The sequence below is a fragment of the Phyllobates terribilis genome, unplaced genomic scaffold, assembly GCF_046119375.1.
Source record: "Phyllobates terribilis strain yellow unplaced genomic scaffold, ASM4611937v1 Scaffold_9__5_contigs__length_417890890, whole genome shotgun sequence".
Lineage (NCBI taxonomy): Eukaryota > Metazoa > Chordata > Amphibia > Anura > Dendrobatidae > Phyllobates > Phyllobates terribilis.
Window position 1 is genome coordinate 168,980,698 of NW_027362769.1, and position 22,323 is coordinate 169,003,020.

Consider the following 22,323-nt stretch of genomic DNA (forward strand, 5'->3'; position numbering starts at 1 on the left):
TGGCTTTAAAGCAGATTTTTATTATTTCCACTTTTATTTCAGCTGAGTTCAGTTTCCCTGCTCCAATGGGGCTCCATCATAGCTGCATTGTCTGCTGGAGGATAAGGTAGTCTGAAATCCACCTCCCTCAGAATCTCAAAACTGCTGCTCTGCCACATCTCCATGCTTTACACTGCAGCATTGCTTTTCAGATGAGCTTGTGCCTCCACACAGCAGCTAAACAGAAGATAAGTGCATGGAGAGCTGATCTAGACGTGATCTTTTGGTATTTCCTATAGTGATTTGGAGGGAGGTTGGGCATCAGGGTTAGGGATCCCCTTTCCTTGTACATTTTTAAAGGGAACATTAATTACAGTCAAAATAATCTATACAAGTTTTTCTTCAGCTTCAAAAAAAAAAAAAATGGATGCCTTAATTTTTTTTTTTTCCCGAACAGGGCAAAAAAAGTGCTATGTTTTAATGGAAAGTCCTGGGATTTCTGGACAATTGCTAACCCTGATGTACATGTAGATAGTCCAAACAGCTCAAACATTGCAGGGTGTAATACTAACATATGACCACTAGAGGGAAGCTCATATTTTTGGAACATTTGGAATTAATTTTTATTTTTTGCTCTTCTTGATTGTAATGTTTATTTTTAGATCATATATTATAATTCATTCATTACTATTGAACTTTTGTAATCCCCCCCCCATCCCCAGTGAAAGCTCAAGACAAAACTATCCCTTATTCAAGCGAAATGGTTTAGCACCAGGATAACATAGTGATTAAGTTGTAACTGGAACTTCTGCCACATCAAGTCCTTCAGGGTCCATCATACAAGCTCGTGATACAGGTCAGGATTGAGGCTGTGTGTGGATTGATGCATAGAGGGTCCTGACACTACTCAGCGGTGGGATCCTGTGCACAGTGGCGCCAGGGAACGGTAAGTACAGGAGTCTAAATTTTTTTTTTTTTTCCTTTGGGTGGGAGAACGGGGGTCTCAGAATAAATTCTGACCTCTGATCTGGGGGCAGTATTTAACCACTTACAAGCTTGTCTGGGCTTTGAATAAATTTAGGGGTCCGCATTGTGTGTGGTGTGTGTGGTGTGTGTGTGGTGTGTGTGGTGTGTGTGGTGTGTGTGGTGTGTGTGGTGTGTGTGGTGTGTGTGGTGTGTGTGTGGTGTGTGTGTGGTGTGTGTGTGGTGTGTGTGTGGTGTGTGTGTGGTGTGTGTGTGGTGTGTGTGTGGTGTGTGTGTGTGTGTGTGTGTGGTGTGTGTGGTGTGTGTGTGGTGTGTGTGTGGTGTGTGTGTGGTGTGTGTGTGGTGTGTGTGTGGTGTGTGTGTGGTGTGTGTGTGGTGTGTGTGTGGTGTGTGTGTGGTGTGTGTGTGGTGTGTGTGTGTGGTGTGTGTGTGTGTGTGTGTGTGTGTGTGGTGTGTGTGGTACAGTTTGTTTCCTAGACTCCTGTAGCTCGGATTCTCTCTCCTGGGGTAAATGTTCAGTTTGACCTTGGCCAAAATATTTCGCTACAAGGCTGAGGCACAGTGACTGGCTGGTGGCCTCGTTCCTGGGTGCCCAGTAGCCCCCTAAGCTTTGCCCCCGTTCCTGGGTGTTACTGCACTCAGAATTGACGCTCGGCTGAACTTTCTTCCCCAAGGAAAGTTCACTGCTAAATCTGCCCATCACACCCCTTTATTGGGGGGGTTTGCTCCCCTGTATTTTTTTTTTTGCTTTAGGTCACCCTTCAGACTGTCGGGTATCTATGTATTTGCACTGTATTTTTAAGAGTTTTTTTTATTTACTTTTTTTAAAACTTATAATTAGTGGAGAACGCTTGAACTTGATGGACCTAGGTCTTTTTTTTTCAACCTATGTAACTATTTCCTTTGTTATGAAGTTGTTCTCTGTTTTTATCTCTCAGATCATGGTGATCGCTCACTGTGATTTGTTAAAGGATGGAGGAAGAAATATACCGAATGGGGAACTCAAGAGTCGTCTTGGTGACTTGTTTGCCTCTTCAGGTGCCCGCTGCAGACTATCTAAAAAGTCCTGATTTTACTGAAAGTGTCCTGCAAAAGGCACAAAGCTTGGCCAAATAATGCCCCAAATAGTCAATCTGGGGTGTTCTTGAATGTTTCTCAGGTTGGAGCTATAAGTATGTCTGTCCGTTCAGGCCACTTTTCAGAGTAATCTGTCCTGTGTGCACATGAGGAATAATACTATTTCTGCCCGTTATTCGATTAGTTTCCTGCATTTTTCATCAGTTTTCCTCTGCAGACTCTACCTGTAATTTTTGTTGTCTCTGAGCTAGTGGATTATGACTCTATGAGGTCTCACATACAGAGCAGCACACACAGACATGAGGGTTTCCTGCTCTCGTGTGTGTATGGAGCCCAAGTTCTGAGGCGGCGGCAGCAGCAGCATGGAGGACATTTATAGATCAATATGAACAGTGTGAATCCCACGCTGGGGTAAGCTATACACTTACTAGAAAACAGTACCATGCATCACATTATAAAGCAATACTGAGCAGTGTAGTTGTGAAACCAGCTTTGGGGTAAGATATACACCAAAAAGTTGCATCATGTAGGACATTATACTGTAGCATAGCTGTGAATCCAGCACTGGGTGAGAAGCAGTTTCTAGAAAACAGCAGCATGAGAACATTATATAGCAGTACTGAGCAGTGTAGCTGTGACTCCAGCACTGGGGTAAGTTAAACCCTTACTAGAAAATAGCAGCATGGATCACATTATTCACGGCTTCACTGCTCACTACTTCTTTATAAAGTGCTGGTGTAACATAAAGACCGGAAGGCTGCATCATGTAGGACATTGTACTGCTGCATTGAGAAGCATTATTGTGAATCTAGCGATGGGTGAGAAAGTTTCTATAAAACAGCAGCATGGAGCACATTATAAAGCAGTACTGAGCAGTGTAGCTGTGAATTCATCACTGGGGGTGAGAAACAGTTTCTAGAAAACAAGCAGCATGAAGTATTTTCTAAAGCAGCACTGAGCAGTGTAGCTGTGAATCCAGAGTTGATGTAAAACCTACTTATTAGAAAGCAGCAGGACAAATCTGTGTGTCTGAGTCTCTTTCTCTGCGCTTCTGCTTTGGTATGACACAGAAGGGCTGGAGATCAGTGCAGTCGGCTGTGCTCATAGTTTAGTAGAATTTTTCTCGGGGGTTTTCCAGCTCTTGTTTCCTCCAGGTAATTTCTTTGTATGAGAATATTCCGCTTAGTTCCTGCTCAGCTGGTTGATGATGTTTTATTCCGGGAAGGGGAGAAAATGTTTTGCGAATGACGGGAAAGATCTTACAATATGACACAGACTTGGACTGAGTCCGGTGTCGCTGCTGCTATCAAGAAATTACTACTCTCTGAATATGTTCTGACTGTTGATGCTGAGAGTAGTAGTCATACAGCAGCTGGATAGCAGATCTCTGGGAATTGTATTTGGCGGCATTTGGTTATAAAATAATTTTACTACTATGAGATCAGTGATGACTATTGGTAAGAAGGTCCCAACCTGCTGTATGGGGGTCACTGTCAGACCCTTATACTATGCGGACACATAAGCCTCTGTACGCAGCTCCCCTGCCACGCCATGGTCTCTGGGGGACGGACTACCCCATCACCTCTACTGTCAGCTTCTCACCATTGACTCCTATATACATTGCAGCTGCCATAAATCCCATATTGTGCCTTACTGACTGTACAGGCAATGCAGGAAGGCAGTCTGTGCCTCCAATATGGCCGCCGCAGGGAATATTTAAAAAATGAAAAAAATTGCGATTAAAAAAGGAACCTACAAGCAATTTCTTTTTGACAGGCTGACATCTAATTAAAGGGGTTGTCATATGGTATTGATTTATTTATCTATGTGATAGGCCATCAATAGCCGACACCCGCTGCCCCCGCTGATTAGCTGTTTTTGTGCCGTCTGTATGTTAAAACTCTGAATGTGTAGTGTCAATCAAAGTGTAGCAGCTGCTGCCAGTTACAGCAGCAAAGCTCCTGTTCTTGTGTATGAAAGCTGTTCTGCAGTACCCGGCAGCGGCTGCTACACTTTGATGAAAGCTATACTCAGCAGCTTCATTCAAAGTGTTTACGTCCGGCTGATGTCGGAGCAAAAAGCAGCTGATCGGTGTTATTGATACCTATCATGTAGATACAGAAATCAATACCATCTGCCCAGACACCATTGTGATATTCACCAGTTCTGCTTTTTACAAACCTTTTATTGTACAAGTCACATTATCTGCACTATTATACCGGAGACGTCACGATTTCAGAAAATAACTTCTTGGCTCCAGTATAACGATATTATCCACTGGCCAAGCTGCAGGGACCCCCATCAATGGTGCAGGAGGACGGGGGGCTCTAGGGTGACCAGAGCAGCTGTCGTCCCATATTTTCTCTATGGGGACTGTGGAGAAAGCCGAGTTCATACCAAGAGACTTACAGAAATAAGAATGCACGGAGATTTAAAGGAAATCTGTTTCCAGATTTTTGCTTCCCCAACCAAAAGCAGCCAGGGTCTAGGGGCAGAGAGCCTGATTCCAGTGATATGTCACTTACTGGGCTGTATCCAGCAATTTTGATTAAAATCAACATTATCTGCTTTAGATCGGCCAGATCTGTGAATGCTGTGGTCTGTATAACTCCGCCCCCTACATCACTGATTGGCTGCTTCCTGTGTACACTGTGCATAGGCAGAAAGCTGCCAATCCGTGGTGGTTGGAGATGGGTTGGATGACCTTTCAGCAGGTTTACTAGTCCTGTAGTGATAATCTCCTGCTGATAAAACACTGATTTTATGAAAACTACAGCAAGCAGCTCAGTAAGTGACACTTCTTTGGAATCTGGGTCTCTGCCCCTACATTATATGGTAGCAAAAATCTGATGACAAATTCCCTTTAAGGCCGTATTCTCTAGGAGTTGTCAAATCTCTTGGTCCCACTAAAAAAATCTGTAAAATAGCAATATTAGGAGGCATGAACCAAGGGAGGAGAATGGTTGTGGTTGATAAAAAAAAAGCAATTCTGGGGGTATGCCTGCTGTTCCATATAACACAGGATCCATCGTTCAGAATAGGTGATGTCACAGCTCACCTCCTCCTCCCGTACAATGACTGAGAACACCTCTATATACAGCTGATAACACAGGATCCATTAACCACAATAGAAGATGTCACAGCTCACCTCCTCCTCCTGTGTAATGACTGATAAAACCTCTATATACAGTAGATAACACAGGATCCACCATTCACAATAGGTGATGTCACAGCTCACCTCCTCCTCCTGTACAATGACTGATAACACCTCTATATACAGTAGATAACACAGGATCCACCATTCACAATAGGTGATGTCACAGCTCACTTCCTCACGTCATAAACAATCTTTTAATCATAATGAGAACATGCTCAATAAATACTAATTCTGTAGAGTCTGAGTCTGGCTATTGCTTCTTATGTCAATGTGCCTAATATTGGGTCTAGTGGCCAACATGAAAAATATTCGATTTTGTTTTAATATATACATCATGATATGAAAAATTAAATATAATACACATTTTTATGATAAAAGCTACATTTCGCGTAAGGATTTGATTGAAGCTCGTTGTCTTCTTCATTTTCTGATGATACATTCCGTGTGAAGAGATGACACTCGCAATATAAGATGCTGTTACCGATTACCACCAAAGCCTCCATTAAAGGAACCTGAGGCTCAGAAAAGCCCCAAAACCTATTTCCAGTGCTGTGCCGGTAGCACCATCCGGTACCGGTCACTAGAGCTGGAATATGCTGCAAGTCTGAGTGCGGAGCGTCGGCAAACTGAAGAGGCTGCAGCGGTGGCTGACCCATCCCCCCACTAGTCAATGATATCATCTCCTATGGAGAATGCCCCTTTAAGGGTTTGTCCATTTTTCTTGATTCTATGCTCCCCATGAATGGGCTCATTGACAAGTGACCACTACGTTTTGGACCCCCATATCCGCACTTCCACATTCCAGGGATCGTTTGTAGTAAGGACGGCTCGTCCAGCTCAGTATTAGGCCGGGTTCAGATGAGCATATTTCACGGTCAGTATACGGACTGCGATCCCTGGACTGACCGCGGATCTACCAACCCCCGCTTGCAACCTATATGTGTCTATGGGGCTATGAGTTTGGGTTAGGAGTTTGTAAATGGACCATGAAATCCGCCCATGTGCGCCCATATCTTGTAGGGGTCCTGATTTACCAATGTCCTTTAATCTCTATCAGTCCTCGGGGAGTTTGTCACTGTCCCCTTCTCATATTGTAGACTTTCCCTCAACTCTAACCCCATGATGGATTCTGCGCACACAGAGTCCCGGACCTTCTCCCCGCAGCAGGAGTAGGAACCCTCCATGTACGGTTTCCGGTGGATCATCCAAACTTCGAATACAGCACAAATGTCATCGGCCCTCAATAAGTTCCCTTCCCGGACCCCCAAGGGGTCTTCAGCGTTACTTGTTCCATCCAGGATGTGGCTGTAGCCCAACATTTGTGCCGCGCAGAGAATTAATGTTCCGATTTGAGATCCGAGGTGCAGCCGGGGCCTTTGATTCCAGAAGAGGGGGCAGAGATATACGACGTCCCGGGGGGCAGGGTAGGCGAAGAGCAGTCCGTTTCTCGGCTTTTTGTCACACTTGAACGTCACCTTCTGCAGTTTCTCTATTAGGTCTTCGAGAAGGGTCCGGGTGACGGTGATTAGAGGGAACGGTAAGGTGGGATGCAGAAGGTGTGAATTATCCACAAAGAGATTCTTTTTCTGGACGTCATTAAGGACATTCAGAGTTGCCATTCTAGAAGTTTCTGCCACCGTCTTCTGCTCTTCATCCATTTCACTATGTAGAAAAAACCTAAAGGAGAAGTAGAGAGCATAAGACTTAAAGAGGAACTTCAGCCAGTGTAGAGCATACCACCATTAACTCGTTTCCCTGTGCAGATATTTTCAATTCCTACCAGGCATTCATGAGACCGACACCCATGTAACAATTATTTGTAATGGTGACAACTAAAGATACCGTGAGTTAATTCTATACAAAGTGAGTTTGGAACTAAATTTTCGGAAGTTCGCAATCCGCATAAGTTTCCAATTTATTTGGTCATGTTACAACAGAGAAGAAGAATCACATGACCTCGGGTGGCAGGATAGGCGGGCTTCTCCATAACTCCCCCCCCCCCCCCCCCCCCTATAGCACAGCCAATCATGAGAGACTATAGTTCTTTGTCACTGATAACTGAAAGCCAGAATAAAAGCTCAAGCAGAAGATGCAGCTGCTCTTTTATGGAGAATGTGGATCGGAGAGAGGATCTCAGAGCTCAGTCAGAGAGACGTAGTACACATTGTGTGTTAGTGTGAGGAGAAGAGAATAGATAGGTTTAATTACAAGAAATTGATAGAGATTATATTAGACATGTTAGATCAGGGGTGGGCAATTAATTTTCCCGAGGGGCCACATGAGAGACTGTGACTGTTGGGGAGGGCCGAACCAATAGGCTGAAATTAATTCTGCTCAATATTAATATTAACATATTAATTCTAATTATTATTATTAATGATTACATAAATATGAATTGTGTAACTTAATATTGAGCAGAATTAAGTGTGCTGACATCCCCCTATATACAGCTTGAGCCCCCACACAGCCTCTCTATATACAGCATGAGCCCTACACAGCCCCCCATGTCCATTATGAGCCCTACACAGCCCCCCATGTCCATTATGAGTCCCACACAGCCCCACAAGGCCAGCATGAGCCCCACACAGCCCCCCCATGTTCAGCATGAGCCCCACACAGCCCCCCCGTGGCCAGCATGAGCCCCAGACATCCCTCCCGTGTCCAGCATGAGCCTCACACAGCCCCCTCATGTCCAGCATGAGCCTCACACAGCCCCCTCATGTCCAGTATGAGAGCCCAAGAGCCTCCCCAGTGTCCAGCATGACAGCCCTCCCCAGTGTCCAGCATGACAGCCCTCCCTAGTTTCCAGTATGACAGCCCTCCTTAGTGTCCAGCATTAAAGCCCCCCAGTTTCCAGTATGAGAGCACCCCTGTGTCCAGCATGACAGCCCTCCTTATTGTCCAGCATGAGAGCCCCCCAGTGTCTCCAGCATGACAGCCCTCCCCAGTGTCCAGCATGACAGCCCCCCCTGTGTCCAGCATGACAGCCCCTCCTGTGTCCAGCATGAGAGCCCCTCTGTGTTCAGCATGAGAGAGCCCCTCTGTGTCCAGCATGAGCCCCCCCCCCCCTGTGTCCAGCATGAGAGCCTCCCTGTGTCCAGCATGAGAGCCCCCCTGTGTTCAGCCTGAGAGTACCCCCCCTGTGTCCAGCATTAAAGCCCCCCCTTCGTCCAGCATGAGAGTGCCCCCCCTGTGTCCATCATTAAAGCCCCCCCTATGTCCAGCATATACTTACCTCACTCCCTGTTCCCCTGGCGCTCCTGTCTGAGAAGCACTGACTCTCCGCAGTGCACAGGCTGACGCCATCGCGTCAGCTGTTTCTAATGCTGATTGATGGAAGAGCGAGGTAGCGGCCCCTCCTCCACCAATGCATTCACAGCGGATTGAGACCGCGGATTGAGACAGCGGTGACGGCGTGTGGGCGGGCAGTGACGGCATGTGTGTGAGCTGGGAAGGGCATAGTGCGGCCCGTGGGCCACTGTTATCAGCCCCTTGGCAGTCTTGGTCCACGGGCCGGACTGGAACAGCCAGAGGGCCGAATGTGGCCCGCGGGCCGCACTTTGCCCAAGTCTGTGTTAGATGATAACCTGCTGCTGTCAGTGCTGCCCTTTGCTATCAGTCTGCACCTGGGCAGTATCTGCTTTTTGCCGCATCCAATATTGCTTTATTTTCTGCATCAAACTACAACCATTACACACAGCAGATACCATTGTTAGTTCTAGTTCACACTGTGACAACTTGGTGAGCCGGGGTTCTCCTTTTTTGCACCTGTGCAGCGACTGCTTTTGCCGCACCCAATATTCACCAATTTTCTGCATCAAATTACCAACGTTTACATACCGCACCACTGTCTATTCCAGTTCAGTTAGTGACAATTTAGTGAGGCAGAGCTCTCCTAAGGCTGTGTTCACACATCATGGCACACATCATGCGTTTTACAGTACCAGCAAAGTCTATGAGATTCCAGAAATCTCCTGCACACATCATGTTTTATTCAGAGTTTTTTGATGCGTTTTTTTATGCAAAATTTCAGCTGCTATATAACAAGCTATCGGGGTAACCACCAGATTATTAAATTTTTTTTAGCAAGATAGTTAAAATATAACATTTATTAGATATGTAGAAAAATTATCTTTCAAATAAAAAACCCCAATAAGGGCCAAATAGTGAACCCTGGGTCTTCTGAAATTACCAACAATAATTTATGATGTTGTATACATGCGAATCACACCCCAACATGTCAAAAGCCAAATGTGTAGGGTTTAGAAAAAATCAACCTCCATTCATCCAGAGCATTGAGTTAAACACTACCTTTACTAGTATCAATTGGCATTTTTAGTAATAACAATATAAAGGGGGCACCATATATGCGCTCAAAACAACTAGGTGTACAAAAGAACCTCCCATATACCCTTTAAACACAGAAGGTACCATGGATTATACAATAGAATCCCACATGACCTCGATTCAAAAAGGTACCGTGGATTATGTCAGGGAAAATCAACAAAGCCCCACTGAAAGATTCCTATGGGTTATTGTTATATCAAACAAAATGAAACAATCTCACCCAATCCTAAAGTGCATCATGGCTTGATTCATCCTGGTGAAATGTCATCCTAAAATTCATGATCAAAACATACTGGAGGTATCCTGCTCCCAACGCGTTTCCTCCTAAAAAATAGATTCATCAGGGGAGACTGAAAAAGGAGGCTGAGGGTCTCCACCATTTCAATCAGCCCTTATCCTCCTTTCAAAAGACCCAGGGTTCCACCTGTCACTTTCTACACCGTGTCTCCTTTTAAATGCCGCGCCGAGCGACACGCCGCTGCGTCACTTCCGGTCACGTGGGCTGGTATATCCGGTATCTGAAAAGCAAACCATCGGGTGGAACGCATATGGAGTCCCGCCGACGTCACATCTGGTGACGTCCTTCCTGTTTCCGGTAAATGGAACGCATGCATATATAGATGAAGCGCATCTCAGGCACACCAGCGCTTCAGACCAACCGCAACCGCTGATCCAGACTATGTTCCAAACGGATTTTTGCGGACAAATGCATTTTTGGTTTTAGCCTTCTATTGATGCCTGCCTGGCTGTCTGGTTAAGATGAGCCCTATGGTGGGAGGCCATGCTTAACCCCTATGGGGTGGGACTATGGATGCTTCCTTTTTTTCAAAAAGTTGAATGAATTATCTGGTCCCATTGTCAGATATGCTGCTGCAGGACTGTAGTGGAGAATATATGTGTAATTGTAGGAGAAGAGGGGTTTTACACCTCCCAGTCTATATGTCTGTGAGAGCGGTTTATTATATTGTCTCTCTCCCCCCCCCCCCCAAACACCGCTGTTTGGATCAGCGGTTGCGGTTGGTCTGAAGCGCTGGTGTGCCTGAGATGCGCTTCATCTATATATGCATGCGTTCCATTTACCGGAAACAGGAAGGACGTCACCAGATGTGACGTCGGCGGGACTCCATATGCGTTCCACCCGATGGTTTGCTTTTCAGATACCGGATATACCAGCCCACGTGACCGGAAGTGACGCAGCGGCGTGTCGCTCGGCGCGGCATTTAAAAGGAGACACGGTGTAGGAAGTGACAGGTGGAACCCTGGGTCTTTTGAAAGGAGGATAAGGGCTGATTGAAATGGTGGAGACCCTCAGCCCCCTTTTTCAGTCTCCCCTGATGAATCTACTTTAGGAGGAAACGTGTTGGGAGCAGGACACCTCCAGTATGTTTTGATAATGAATTTTAGGATGACATTTCACCAGGATGAATCAAGCCATCATAAATTATTGTTGGTAATTTCAGAAGACCCAGGGTTCACTATTTGGCCCTTATTGGGGTTTTTTATTTGAAAGATAATTTTTATACATATCTAATAAATGTTATATTTTAACTATCTTGCTAAAAAAAAAAATTCAGCTGCGTTTTACAGTACCAGCAAAGTCTATGAGATTCCAGAAATCTCCTGCACACATCATGGTTTTTTGTTGTTCAGAATTTTGTGCTTTGCATGTTTTTTTGCAAAATATAGCACGTCGCTTCTTTCAGCGTTTTTTCACCCATTGGAAGTAATGGGTGGTAAAAAAAATTGCTGCAAAAAAGCAGGTGTCAAGTTTTCAGTGTTTTTTTTTTCACTGAACTTTATGTACATGCATAACAGAGACAAAAGGACAGAGAAAAAAACGCTGCAAAAAAAAAAAAAAAATCAAGAAAACAGCAACAAAAATCCTGAATAACCTCCTAGCAAGAGATCAGGTTTTGCTGCAGAAAAAAAACCATGATGTGTGAACATAGCCTTAATCGGTGCAGGCTGCGTACCAAAGGTAGGGGGAATAAATAGGGAAACACCCGGGTCTCAATATCTGCCTGTAAGAGTTTGGGAGGCTGTAGCAGAAGTAGTTGCAGCACTATTGGCACCAGCTGTCCGGTCAGTGGTAGCAGATCCAGGCCAAAGTGTTCAGTTCGGAATATTATATTGTTAAAAAAATTATTTAAAAAAAAAAAAAAAAAAAATTCTATTTTTAAATGTAAAATGTCCAACAGTCCAGTGTATTATTAACCAGACTGTGGGTCACCACTGGTCACCATCTGTTTACTCATCGTTATATATGGTGGGGGTCACTGTGTTTGCAGTTGGGGTTGGATACAGTCTTAGGGCTCCTGCAGAAGACTGTATTTTTGGTCCCAGTGTGTTCCAACAAAACACCGGGTCGCACTCGGACCAATGTTATTCTATGGGGCCATGCACTTGGCAGAATTTTTTCGTGAACCGAAAAAAAAATCGCTACATGCTAAGTTTGATCAAATATTCGGATCATGCTCTGCTATGCAAATCAATGAGTCCATGGGAAACATTGGACTGCATTCGGATGACATCTAAGTGCAGTCCAATTTCCACAGACTGACAGGATGGAGACATTTTTCTCTCCTTCATTTCCTCATCTGAGAAAATCGGAGCACACTATGATTACACGCTGATCAGAATGTGAATAACATAATTGGATGAGAGAATATATACTCGTATGACCGCAGCCTTAGGAAACCTCAGAGTGTTACATGCGGCTTTTCAGGGTAATTGGATGAGTTGAAGCATTTTTTATTCAGGTTGAATCAAACTTTTTGAAACAAATCAAACCCAAAACAAATTATTTAAATTCACTCATCTCCAGTTTTAATCATAGTTTTTATTCAAAATAAGTTGTCGGGGACTTCACCTTATTACCCAGTTTACAAGTTTTCAGTTTTTGAGTAGTTTTTTTTTTTTTGTGACGGTGACAACCGAAGTTTTTCATGTACACAAGTTGCCCTTACATTTGTATTCAGATGATTCCACACAATGTAACAATTCATTTCTGTTACTTACAGTAGTTATTAATGTCTTTAAGGCCAAAGATAGAAAGGAGGAAGCAACATTATATATATATATATATAAAAAAAAAAAAAAAGAACAGCCGCGTCTCGAGACGTGAAAAGATCTAAAGAAATAATTTCCTTTCTTTGCCCAAAAATATTTGATGGTGAGACAGAAGCTGTGCGGCGGTGCTGGTTCTCTCTAAGGAGATCCAAACCTGTGCATTGACACCTCGTTGCAGGCAATGCTTCATGGGAAAAAGTATGCAAATTAGCTGTAGTAAATAGCTGCATGTAAATCAGATTGTGGTGCAGTTCAATTCCTAATCCCATGCAAAACATTTGCGCCGACACCCCCCCACCATGTGCCACTTATGGTATCTTATGTGGTTAGGTGACGGAGGGGCTTCAAGCTTCCTCCCGCAGGGATGCGAATGCTACCCCTGCGCCCCCTATGTATGTCCCCCCATTTACCTCATATCCGAGTCCTCACAGACGGAGTATTCGGACGTCTCCCCACAACAAGTATAAGAACCATTGATGTAATTTCCTTTGTGTCTCATCCAGAATTCGAAGCCGTCACGGATACGACGGCCCCCTAGGACCGGTCTCTGGTCTTCTCTCATCCTGGCCTTTATCCAGCTCTTATCATCATCATCATCATACCCCAGAATATAGGCAGCAGCTGCGATTAATGCCCCCGGGCGGGAGCAAAGTCTCAGATTTTCATGTTTATGCCAAAATTCCTGGCATAAGCCAATGACTGGTGCACCTGGTATTGGGTAGATGCCACCAATGTCAGACTCGGTTGTATAGTGTTTGAGCAGCTGGATCCGCTGCAGAGTCTGGATAAGGTCTTCTACGAGCTGCGGACAGATCAGAGGAGCCTCTGCTGACCGCTGGCCATAGTCTCTCCCTGGCTCTGCCAGCAGCCACCCCTTCTTGATCAGTGCGTCACTCAGAATATTCAGAGTAATGATTAGCGCCTCCACCGCCATCCGGTCCTCATCCTCCGCCATCGGCCCCAGCTCAAAGTAATCACACATGTCTCCAAGTCAGAGAAGAAGAAGTCAATCGTGGCCTGCGACCTCGTCTTTTAAACCCTCCGAGGTTTCACTTTCCATTCTCAGTTATCACCGGGTGTGAGAGGAAAGAGAGAAAAGACACGAACGCCTCCTACAATGTTATAAAGTTTCTGTTCTCTTAAAGCAATCATTTCTAAGACTGTCTATAGTTTATATATAGAATCAATCTACATAAAAATGTGTGAGTCACTGTGTACATACATTACTGATCCTGAGTTACATCCTGTATTATACTCCAGAGCTGCACTCACTATTCTGCTGGTGCAGTCACTGTGTACATACATTACATTACTGATCTTGTACTGATCCTGAGTTGCATCCTGTATTATACTCCAGAGCTGCACTCACTATTCTGCTGGTGCAGTCACTGTGTACATACATTACATTACTGATCCTGAGTTACATCCTGTATTATACTCCAGAGCTGCACTCACTACTCTGCTGGTGCAGACACTGTGCACGTACATTACATTACTGATCCTGAGTTACCTCCTGTATTATACTCCAGAGCTGCACTCACTATTCTGCTGGTGCAGTCACTGTGTACATACATTACATTACTGATCTTGTACTGATCCTGAGTTACATTCTGTATTATACTCCAGAGCTGCACTCACCATTCTGCTGGTGCAGTCACTGTGTACATACATTACATTACTGATCCTGAGTTACATCCTGTATTATACTCCAGAGCTGCACTCTATTCTGCTGGTGCAGTCACTGTGTACATACATTACATTACTGATCCTGAGTTACATCCTGTATTATACTCCAGAGCTGTACTCACTGTTCTGCTGGTGCAGTCACTGTGTACATACATTACAATACTGATCCTGAGTTACATCCTGTATTATACTCCAGAGCTGCACTCTCTACTCTGCTGGTGCAGTCACTGTGTACATACATTACATTACTGATCCTGAGTTACCTCCTGTATTATACTCCAGAGCTGCACTCACTATTCTGCTGGTGCAGTCACTGTGTACATAAATTACAATACTGATCCTGAGTTACATCCTGCATTATACTCCAGAGCTGCACTCACTATTCTGCTGGTGCAGTCACTGTGTACATTACATTACATTACTGATCCTGAGTTACATCCTGTATTATACTCCAGAGCTGCACTCACTATTCTGCTGGTGCAGCCACTGTGTACATACATTACATTACTGATCATGAGATACATCCTGTATTATACTCCAGAGCTGCACTCACTGTTCTGCTGGTGCAGTCACTGTGTACATACAATACTGATCCTGAGTTACATCCTGTATTATACTCCAGAGCTGCACTCACTATTCTGCTGGTGCAGCCACTGTGTACATACATTACATTACTGATCCTGAGTTACCTCCTGTATTATACTCCAGAGCTGCGCTCACTATTCTGCTGGTGCAGTCACTGTGTACATACATTACATTACTGATCCTGAGTTACATCCTGTATTATACTCCAGAGCTGCATTCACTATTCTGCTGGTGCAGTCACTGTGTACATACATTACATTACTGATCCTGAGTTACATCCTGTATTATACTCCAGAGCTGCACTCACTATTCTGCTGGTGCAGTCACTGTGTATATACATTACAATACTGATCCTGAGTTACCTCCTGTATTATACACCAGAGCTGCACCCACTATTCTGCTGGTGCAGTCACTGTGTACATACATTACAATACTGATCCTGAGTTACATCCTGTATTATACTCCAGAGCTGCACTCACTGTTCTGCTGGTGCAGTCACTGTGTACATACATTACAATACTGATCCTGAGTTACATCCTGTATTATACTCCAGAGCTGCACTCACTATTCTGCTGGTGCAGTCACTGTGTACATGACTCGCCCCCTGGGCCGTGGGGCACTCGGATCCGGGCAATAGGGGAACGATGGGAGTAGTAGTGGCAACCCGGTTCCGTGGCTCAGGGTGGTCAGGCCAGTGGTAGTCCGTTATGTGCTGATGATTATGTCCGACTACGCCACCCATGGATTTGCGGTCATTAGGAACGGCCGCTGCAAGGCAGACCGCTGGGGCCGATGATGTATGCAGCTGGGATGGCGTGACTCCCCACGGGAAGAGCGCGGCCCCAGGGCAGTGTAGTGGATGTTGGGAGTGATGGTAGTGAGAGTCCCAGTGCTGATAGTGCTGGAGGAGCAAGGAGCACGCAGACAACAGGTTGCAGTCCAGGGTCTTTACTAGAACAGGTAAATTGACCCACAAACAGTCCCAGCTAGGAGGGGACCTGGATGTCTGAGAGCAACGGGGAAATTGGCCCTGGTCAGGGTGAGGGTGTAGGCCTACCGTGCTTTCTGTGCTCCTTCTGGCTATCTCCTCCTTATAGGGTAACAGCCCACGTTTCCGAGCTTTCCGTGTATTCTCGCCTGTATGGCCTGCGACGTGGGTTCCTTTCTGCTCCCAGCCTTGTACGGCTTTGCTGGTCCCTTCGGTTGTGGCAGGGCCTCCAGGCTTCTTAGGCCAAGGAATATACAGTCCCCTGCGGACTGGTTATCTGCTGGGGGATGTGGAATCCTCCCAGCCTCAGACACCAAAGTCTGGTAAAGTAAGTCTTTTATCTGCCAAAACAGGCTCTCTTCGCCTCTTGTCTCTGGATTGTGGCTCTCCTCCTGCCACACTTCCTCTTAGGAGCAATACAACTGTCTGTCCCTGCTCTGCTCTGGGACAAGTCTCAGTCCTGAGACAGGCCTTCAAGTTCTCCCTAACCCTGCCCCCAGCACCAGCTTTTATAGGGGCAGCCTGCTCCCCCTACTGGCCTGAGACAGGAGGTACTGCATGCTAATGTTCCCCTGACTAGAGAACCTCCCCCTTGCTCTCAGACACAGCTTTATTACATTTTGTGGCATCCAGGCCAGGGTGACACATTCCCCCCTAGTAAAATTTAGTACTCCGGGACTAAACAGTAAATAAAGAATAACATGCATAACCATAAAACATTATCAGGAAAGTGACGCACAAATTGAGTTCTTAAGGTCACAGTGTGGTCTGTGACCGGGTGTCCATATCACCAATACAACGGGGAGCCTTAACCAGGTGGGGGTCTGTCCTACCCCAAGTCCTTTACAGTCTTAGTTCATTACTTGGTTAGGCTCCGAACGCAGTCCATACAAGATTCCGGTTATAAAAAGTCCATAACCTGTGAGTCCTTACGGTGGCTGCAAGAAACTGAAACACAGAATTACCAAACATGCATGTAACTTGGCAAACATTTCAACATTTGGCAACAGGGTTATTTACAATTAGTGCACCCTATATTTTCCAGCGAGGGGGTATCTGCCCCTTTGTGCTCCTGGTTGATCTCCTTAACCCACTGTCTGGTGGTGGACTGACCTGGCTTTCCCCACTAGCGTTAGGGGTACAGCTTCCAGCTGGGTGTACAGGTAGGGCAGGCAGCTGTCTGTGGGTTCTTTGGCTTACCGCAGGCATGCCAGGCTCACTGTCAGCAGAGGGTTGACTCTCCTGGGCTGCTGATACAGGCTCTTCTGCCTCTGGAACCGCTCGCTCCTCTTCACCTTCCGGCTCTGGTGTTGGTTGTTGTTGTGCCGGTTGCAGGAAATGCAGGACGGGTACCACTATGGCATCATTTATGCAAGTCCAGGACGGAGGGAACTCTCCGAGAACGGTGCTGATCATTTCTTCCTTGTCCTCTGCGGGTTCAAGGTCACTCTGATCCTCTTCTGCACTATGGAGTTGCTCGGGGCACCTTTTGAGGTGGTCTCTGGAGACGGTGCTAGTGGTTTCTCCTCCGTCCTTGGTGATCACGCACACCTTCGGGTTGTCGTGATCAGACTGCAGTACTGTGTAGGGTTCCCTTTCCCACTGGTCGTCCAACTTATGTAGCCTTCTCTTCCGCTTCAGGACTTGCTCACCAGGTTCTAGGGGACCAGCAGGGGCGTGTTGGTTGAAGAGTTTTTCTTGCCTCTCTCTCACCTGGGCCAGGCTCCTCTCCACACTCTCCTGTACCTTCTTGTACTGCAGTTGCCTTTCCGTATCCCAGTCTGCATCCGGGGAGGTGTCCTCAGGTGTTAGGACTCCCATCTCCAGGTCTACGGGCAGCTTACCTGGTCTGGCTCGCATCAGGTAAGCCGGGGTGCAGTTGGTAGCATTCACCGGGATATGATTGTATAAGTCTATCAGATCCGGCAGTTTTTCTGGCCACAGGCTGCGTTCCTCCAGGGGCAACGTCTTTAGGAGATCAATGACTATGTTGTTCATTTTCTCACACATCCCGTTGGTTTGTGGGTGGTAAGGCGTTGTACGAATCTTCTTACAGCCATAGAGGTTGCAGAACTCCTGGAAGATTTCAGCTTCGAACGCTGGACCCTGGTCCGTCAAGACCTGTTCCGGATACCCGTGTGGACGGCAGAAGTATTGCTGGAAGGCTCTGGCCGCCGTTTGGGCTGTCAAATCTTTCACCGGGACCATCACTAGAAAACGGGAATAGTGGTCCACGATTGTCAGGGCGTAAATGTACCCTGACCGGCTTGGAGCCAACTTGACGTGGTCTAGAGCTACCAGCTCAAGAGGCTGCGTGGTGACGATGGGCCTCAAGGGTGTCTTCTGGCTGGCACGGTCCTTCCTCCTTAGGTGACAAGGGCCACAGTCTCTGCACCATTTTTCTACAGCTCCTCTCATGCCGACCCAAAAGAACCTTCCTCTTAGTAGGAACTCCAGTTTCTTCCAACCGAAGTGTCCCGCTCTGTCATGGTAAGCCCTCAGGACCATAGCTGCATCCCGCCTTGGGACCACGACTTCCCAGGTCAGCTCATGGGTCCGGTGGTTGACAATCCGTCTACACAGCTTGCCTTCGTAGAGGAACAGCTTGCTCTTCTCCTTCCATAGCTGCTTGGCTTCCTCTGGAGCATCCGGATCCATGCGGGCGTCTTCCTGGGTCAGCAGATCTTTCACTAGGCGGATGGCAGGGTCACTATCTTGGGTCTCGGCCCAGCTGTGGTGAGGTAGGGGATTGATCATCACGGTTGTTAGATCCTCCTCCTTCACGCGGTGGGAGTATTGAGCGGCTTCATACCGGTGAAACGCGGGGAGTTCTACCTCCTCCAGCTCTTCTGGGTCTTCGTCACCTTCAGGTAAGTGAGGCATCCTCGATAGGGCGTCAGCGTTGGCATTGGTTTTGCCTGCCCGGTACTTGATCACGAAGTCATAGTTGGAGAGACGGGCCATCCACCGCTGTTCCAGGGCACCCAGTCTCGCATTGTCCAGGTGTGTCAACGGGTAGTTGTCCGTGTACACGGTGAACTTTGCGGAGGCCAGGTAATGCTTGAAGCGTTCCGTTACGGCCAACACCACTGCCAAGAATTCTAGCTTGAAGGAGCTGTAATTCTCCGGGTTCCTCTCGGTGGGCCTCAGCTTCCGGCTGGCGTACGCGATCACCCTTTCTCTGCCCTGTTGGTTTTGGGACAGTACGGCTCCCAGTCCCACATTACTGGCGTCCGTGTGGAGAATAAAAGGCTGACCATAATCAGGGTAGGCCAGGATCTCATCCCCCGTGAGGGCCATCTTCAACTGGCGGAAGGACTCCTCTTCCGGTTTATCCCACTTGAAGGGCGGCTTTTGGCTCCTGGACTTAGACTGTCCGATTAGGAGGTCCTGCATAGGAGCTGCCATCCTAGTGAACCCGGGGATGAACCTTCGGTAGTAGCCTACCAACCCGAGAAACTGTCTCACCTCTTTGATGTTCGAGGGGCTTGGCCAGCTCTTGATTGCCGTGACCTTGTCAGGGTCGGGGGCTACTCCTTCCGCACTTACCACGTGCCCTAGGTACTGGACCTTTGGTTTCAGCAGGTGACACTTCGATGGTTTCACCTTCAGGCCATAGCCTGCCAGGGCTTCGAACACCTCGGCCAGGTGCTTGAGATGATCCTCGTAGGTCTTGGAATAGACGATCACGTCGTCCAGGTAAAGGAGGACCGTCTCGAAGTTTCGGTGCCCTAGACAGCATTCCATCAGCCGCTGGAAGGTCCCTGGTGCGTTGCAGAGCCCGAAAGGCATACAGTTGAATTCGCTCAGTCCCATCGGGGTGGTGAAGGCGGTCTTCTCCTTGTCAGCCTCTGCCACAGGAACCTGCCAGTACCCGCTAGTAAGGTCCAAAGTAGAAAAGAAGTTAGCTGATTTTAGTGCGGCTAAAGACTCCTCTATTCTAGGCAGCGGATATGCGTCTTTGTGGGTGATACGGTTGATTTGTCTATAGTCCACGCACATTCTCATGGTGCCGTCTTTCTTTTTCACCAGAACCAAGGGGGCTGCCCAGGGGCTACAGCTATCTCTAATGACCCCAGCTTCTTTCATTTCCCGCAGCATACCCTTGGCATTCTGATAATGTGCAGGGGGTTCAGGCCTGTGTCTCTCTTTTATTGGTGGGTGGCTCCCTGTGGGGATGTGGTGTTCTATCCCCTTTACTCTGCCGAAGTCTAGCGGGTGCTTACTAAAGACTCTCTCGTACTCCTGTACCACCCGGTAGACTCCTTGTTTTTGGTGCAGGGGAGTGGAGTCAGCACCCACATGGAGTTTCTGGCACCAGTCCTCCTTTTGTTTCTGGGAACCATTACCCTCCACCTGGGGAGATGGAGGCAAGGGTTCCAGGGCCCTGATAGCTTTGTGTTCGACTACAAACAGTTTGGCAAGTGTAGCGTACCTGGGTAAGTGTACCTCTCTCTCCCCAATGTTGAGAATGCGAACGGGCACCCTCCCATGACGGACATCAACCACCCCCCTGGCTGTCAAAATGGTGGGCCTGCTGTCTGAGTACACGGGTTCTACCATGGCTTGGTAGTCTCTACCTCTCAACCCAATTGCAGTCCGACACCAGATCATCATTTCACTTTTGGGAGGCATGGAAATGGGGAATGGGTCACTCAGTCTTACGCTACCGATCTCACCACCAGACAGTTCTACCTGCTGCCGTCTCATCAGGGCTTTTATCTCCTTGTTGAGGACTCTCTGTTGGCTGGAACTAGCATTCACCGCCACCTGTTGTAGAATTACAATTACCTCTGAAAGACAATTTTCAATTACATTAGTACCCACAGTTATTTTAGGGTGACTTTCACGACGGTCAATGTCCACAATAATCACTCCCTGTGCCGGCAGTTCAACTTTACCAATCTTAATGGTCATCTCCTTGAACCCCATCTGCGGCACGGGTAAGCCATTACTGGCGATGATGCTCAAGTTACTGTCTGGATACCGTGTGATATCAGCATCAGTCCAATACTGCTTAAAAAGTACATAAGGGATAGTGGTTACTTGTGACCCAGTATCCAGCAAGGCGCTCATGGGGATACCGTCCAGCACCCAACGTACTTATTACGCCAATTGTAAGGGCCTGGTGATCTTATGCCTGGGGGTTGGCCCTCTGCCCCAGGTTGGACCCGTTTAAATTACAGTACCTGGAAATGTGTCCGGGCTGGTTGCATCGGCGGCAAATGGGCTGTCCATCCTCTGCGTAGCGGTCTGTGGGCCTCCCTCGGAATGACGGGATCCTCCTCTGTTGACGCCACGGGACATCCTCCGGACTTGAAGCCAGCTCGATGGGTCTTGACGGGTCCACTTGCAACGCCTGGACGGTCCTGGTCAACGCCGCGACGCTCCTGGTCAGCTCCTGGACTTGGTGGAGCAGGTCTTTCGACGGGGCTTGGTTCAGGGCCTGTGCATCAGCCCCCACGGGGTCCATAGAGGAGGGTGCCGCCTCCTGGTGGTAGGTGAGAGCAGGGCGCCGGGGGTGATAGACAGGCTGCTGTATCTTATATTCAAGCACTCTTTATGGACAGGGACTGTCCCACTAGACTGGCGCTAAGCAAATGTGGTACCAATATTCAAAAAGGGGTCTAAAAGTGACCCTGGGAACTATAGACCAGTCAGCTTAACGTCTGTTGTGGGTAAATTGTTTGAAGGATTTCTTAGAGATGCTATTGTAGAATATCTTAATGATAATAACTGTCTAACTCCATATCAACATGGATTCATGAGGGATCGCTCCTGATGGCCTTCTACGAGGAGGTGAGCTCACAGCTGGACCGGGGAGAGTCAGTGGATGTTGTATACCTTGACTTCTCCAAAGCGTTTGATACCGTGCCACACAAAAGGTTGGTATATAAAATGAGAATGCTTGGTCTGGGGGATAATGTGTGCAAGTGGGTAAATAGCTGGCTGAGTGATAGAAAGCAGAGGGTGGTTATCAATGGGGTAAGCTCAGGGTGTGTCAGGGTTACTAGCGGGGGGCCTCAAGGGTCTGTCTTGGGCCCTATATTATTTAATATATTTATTAATGATCTAGTGGAAGGGTTGCATAGTAAAATAGCAATATTTGCAGATTATACCAAACTTTGTAAAGTAGTTAATACAGATGAGGATAGGGCACAGCTACAGGAGGATTTAGATAAATTAGGGAGTTGGGCCAAAAAATGGCAAATGGGGTTCAATGCCGATAAATGTAAGGTCATGCACATGGGAAAGAAAAACAGCAGTCACCCATACATATTAAATGGGAAACCGTTGGGGAAATCTGACATGGAGTCTTGGTTAACAGCAAATTAAATTGGAGTGCCCAGTGTCAGGCAGCAGCTGCGAAGGCAAATAGAGTCATGGCATGCATCAGAAGAGGAATAGGGGCATATGATGAGAACATTGTTCTTCCTCTGCATAAAGCGCT

At 47.0% G+C, this 22,323-nt stretch overlaps 1 protein-coding gene across 1 annotated transcript; it reads right to left on the reverse strand.

Annotated features, from left to right (window-relative positions):
* Positions 1 to 4,740: 4,740 nt before the first annotated feature.
* On the reverse strand, positions 4,741 to 13,748 carry LOC141161855 (uncharacterized). Its single transcript, XM_073647321.1, has 2 exons — positions 13,024 to 13,748; positions 4,741 to 6,874 (listed from the first exon to the last, which is right to left on the reverse strand). Exons 1-2 carry the CDS (start codon positions 13,593 to 13,595, stop codon positions 6,241 to 6,243), a joined length of 1,206 nt encoding a protein of 401 aa, XP_073503422.1. The 5' UTR covers positions 13,596 to 13,748; the 3' UTR covers positions 4,741 to 6,240.
* Positions 13,749 to 22,323: the final 8,575 nt, after the last annotated feature.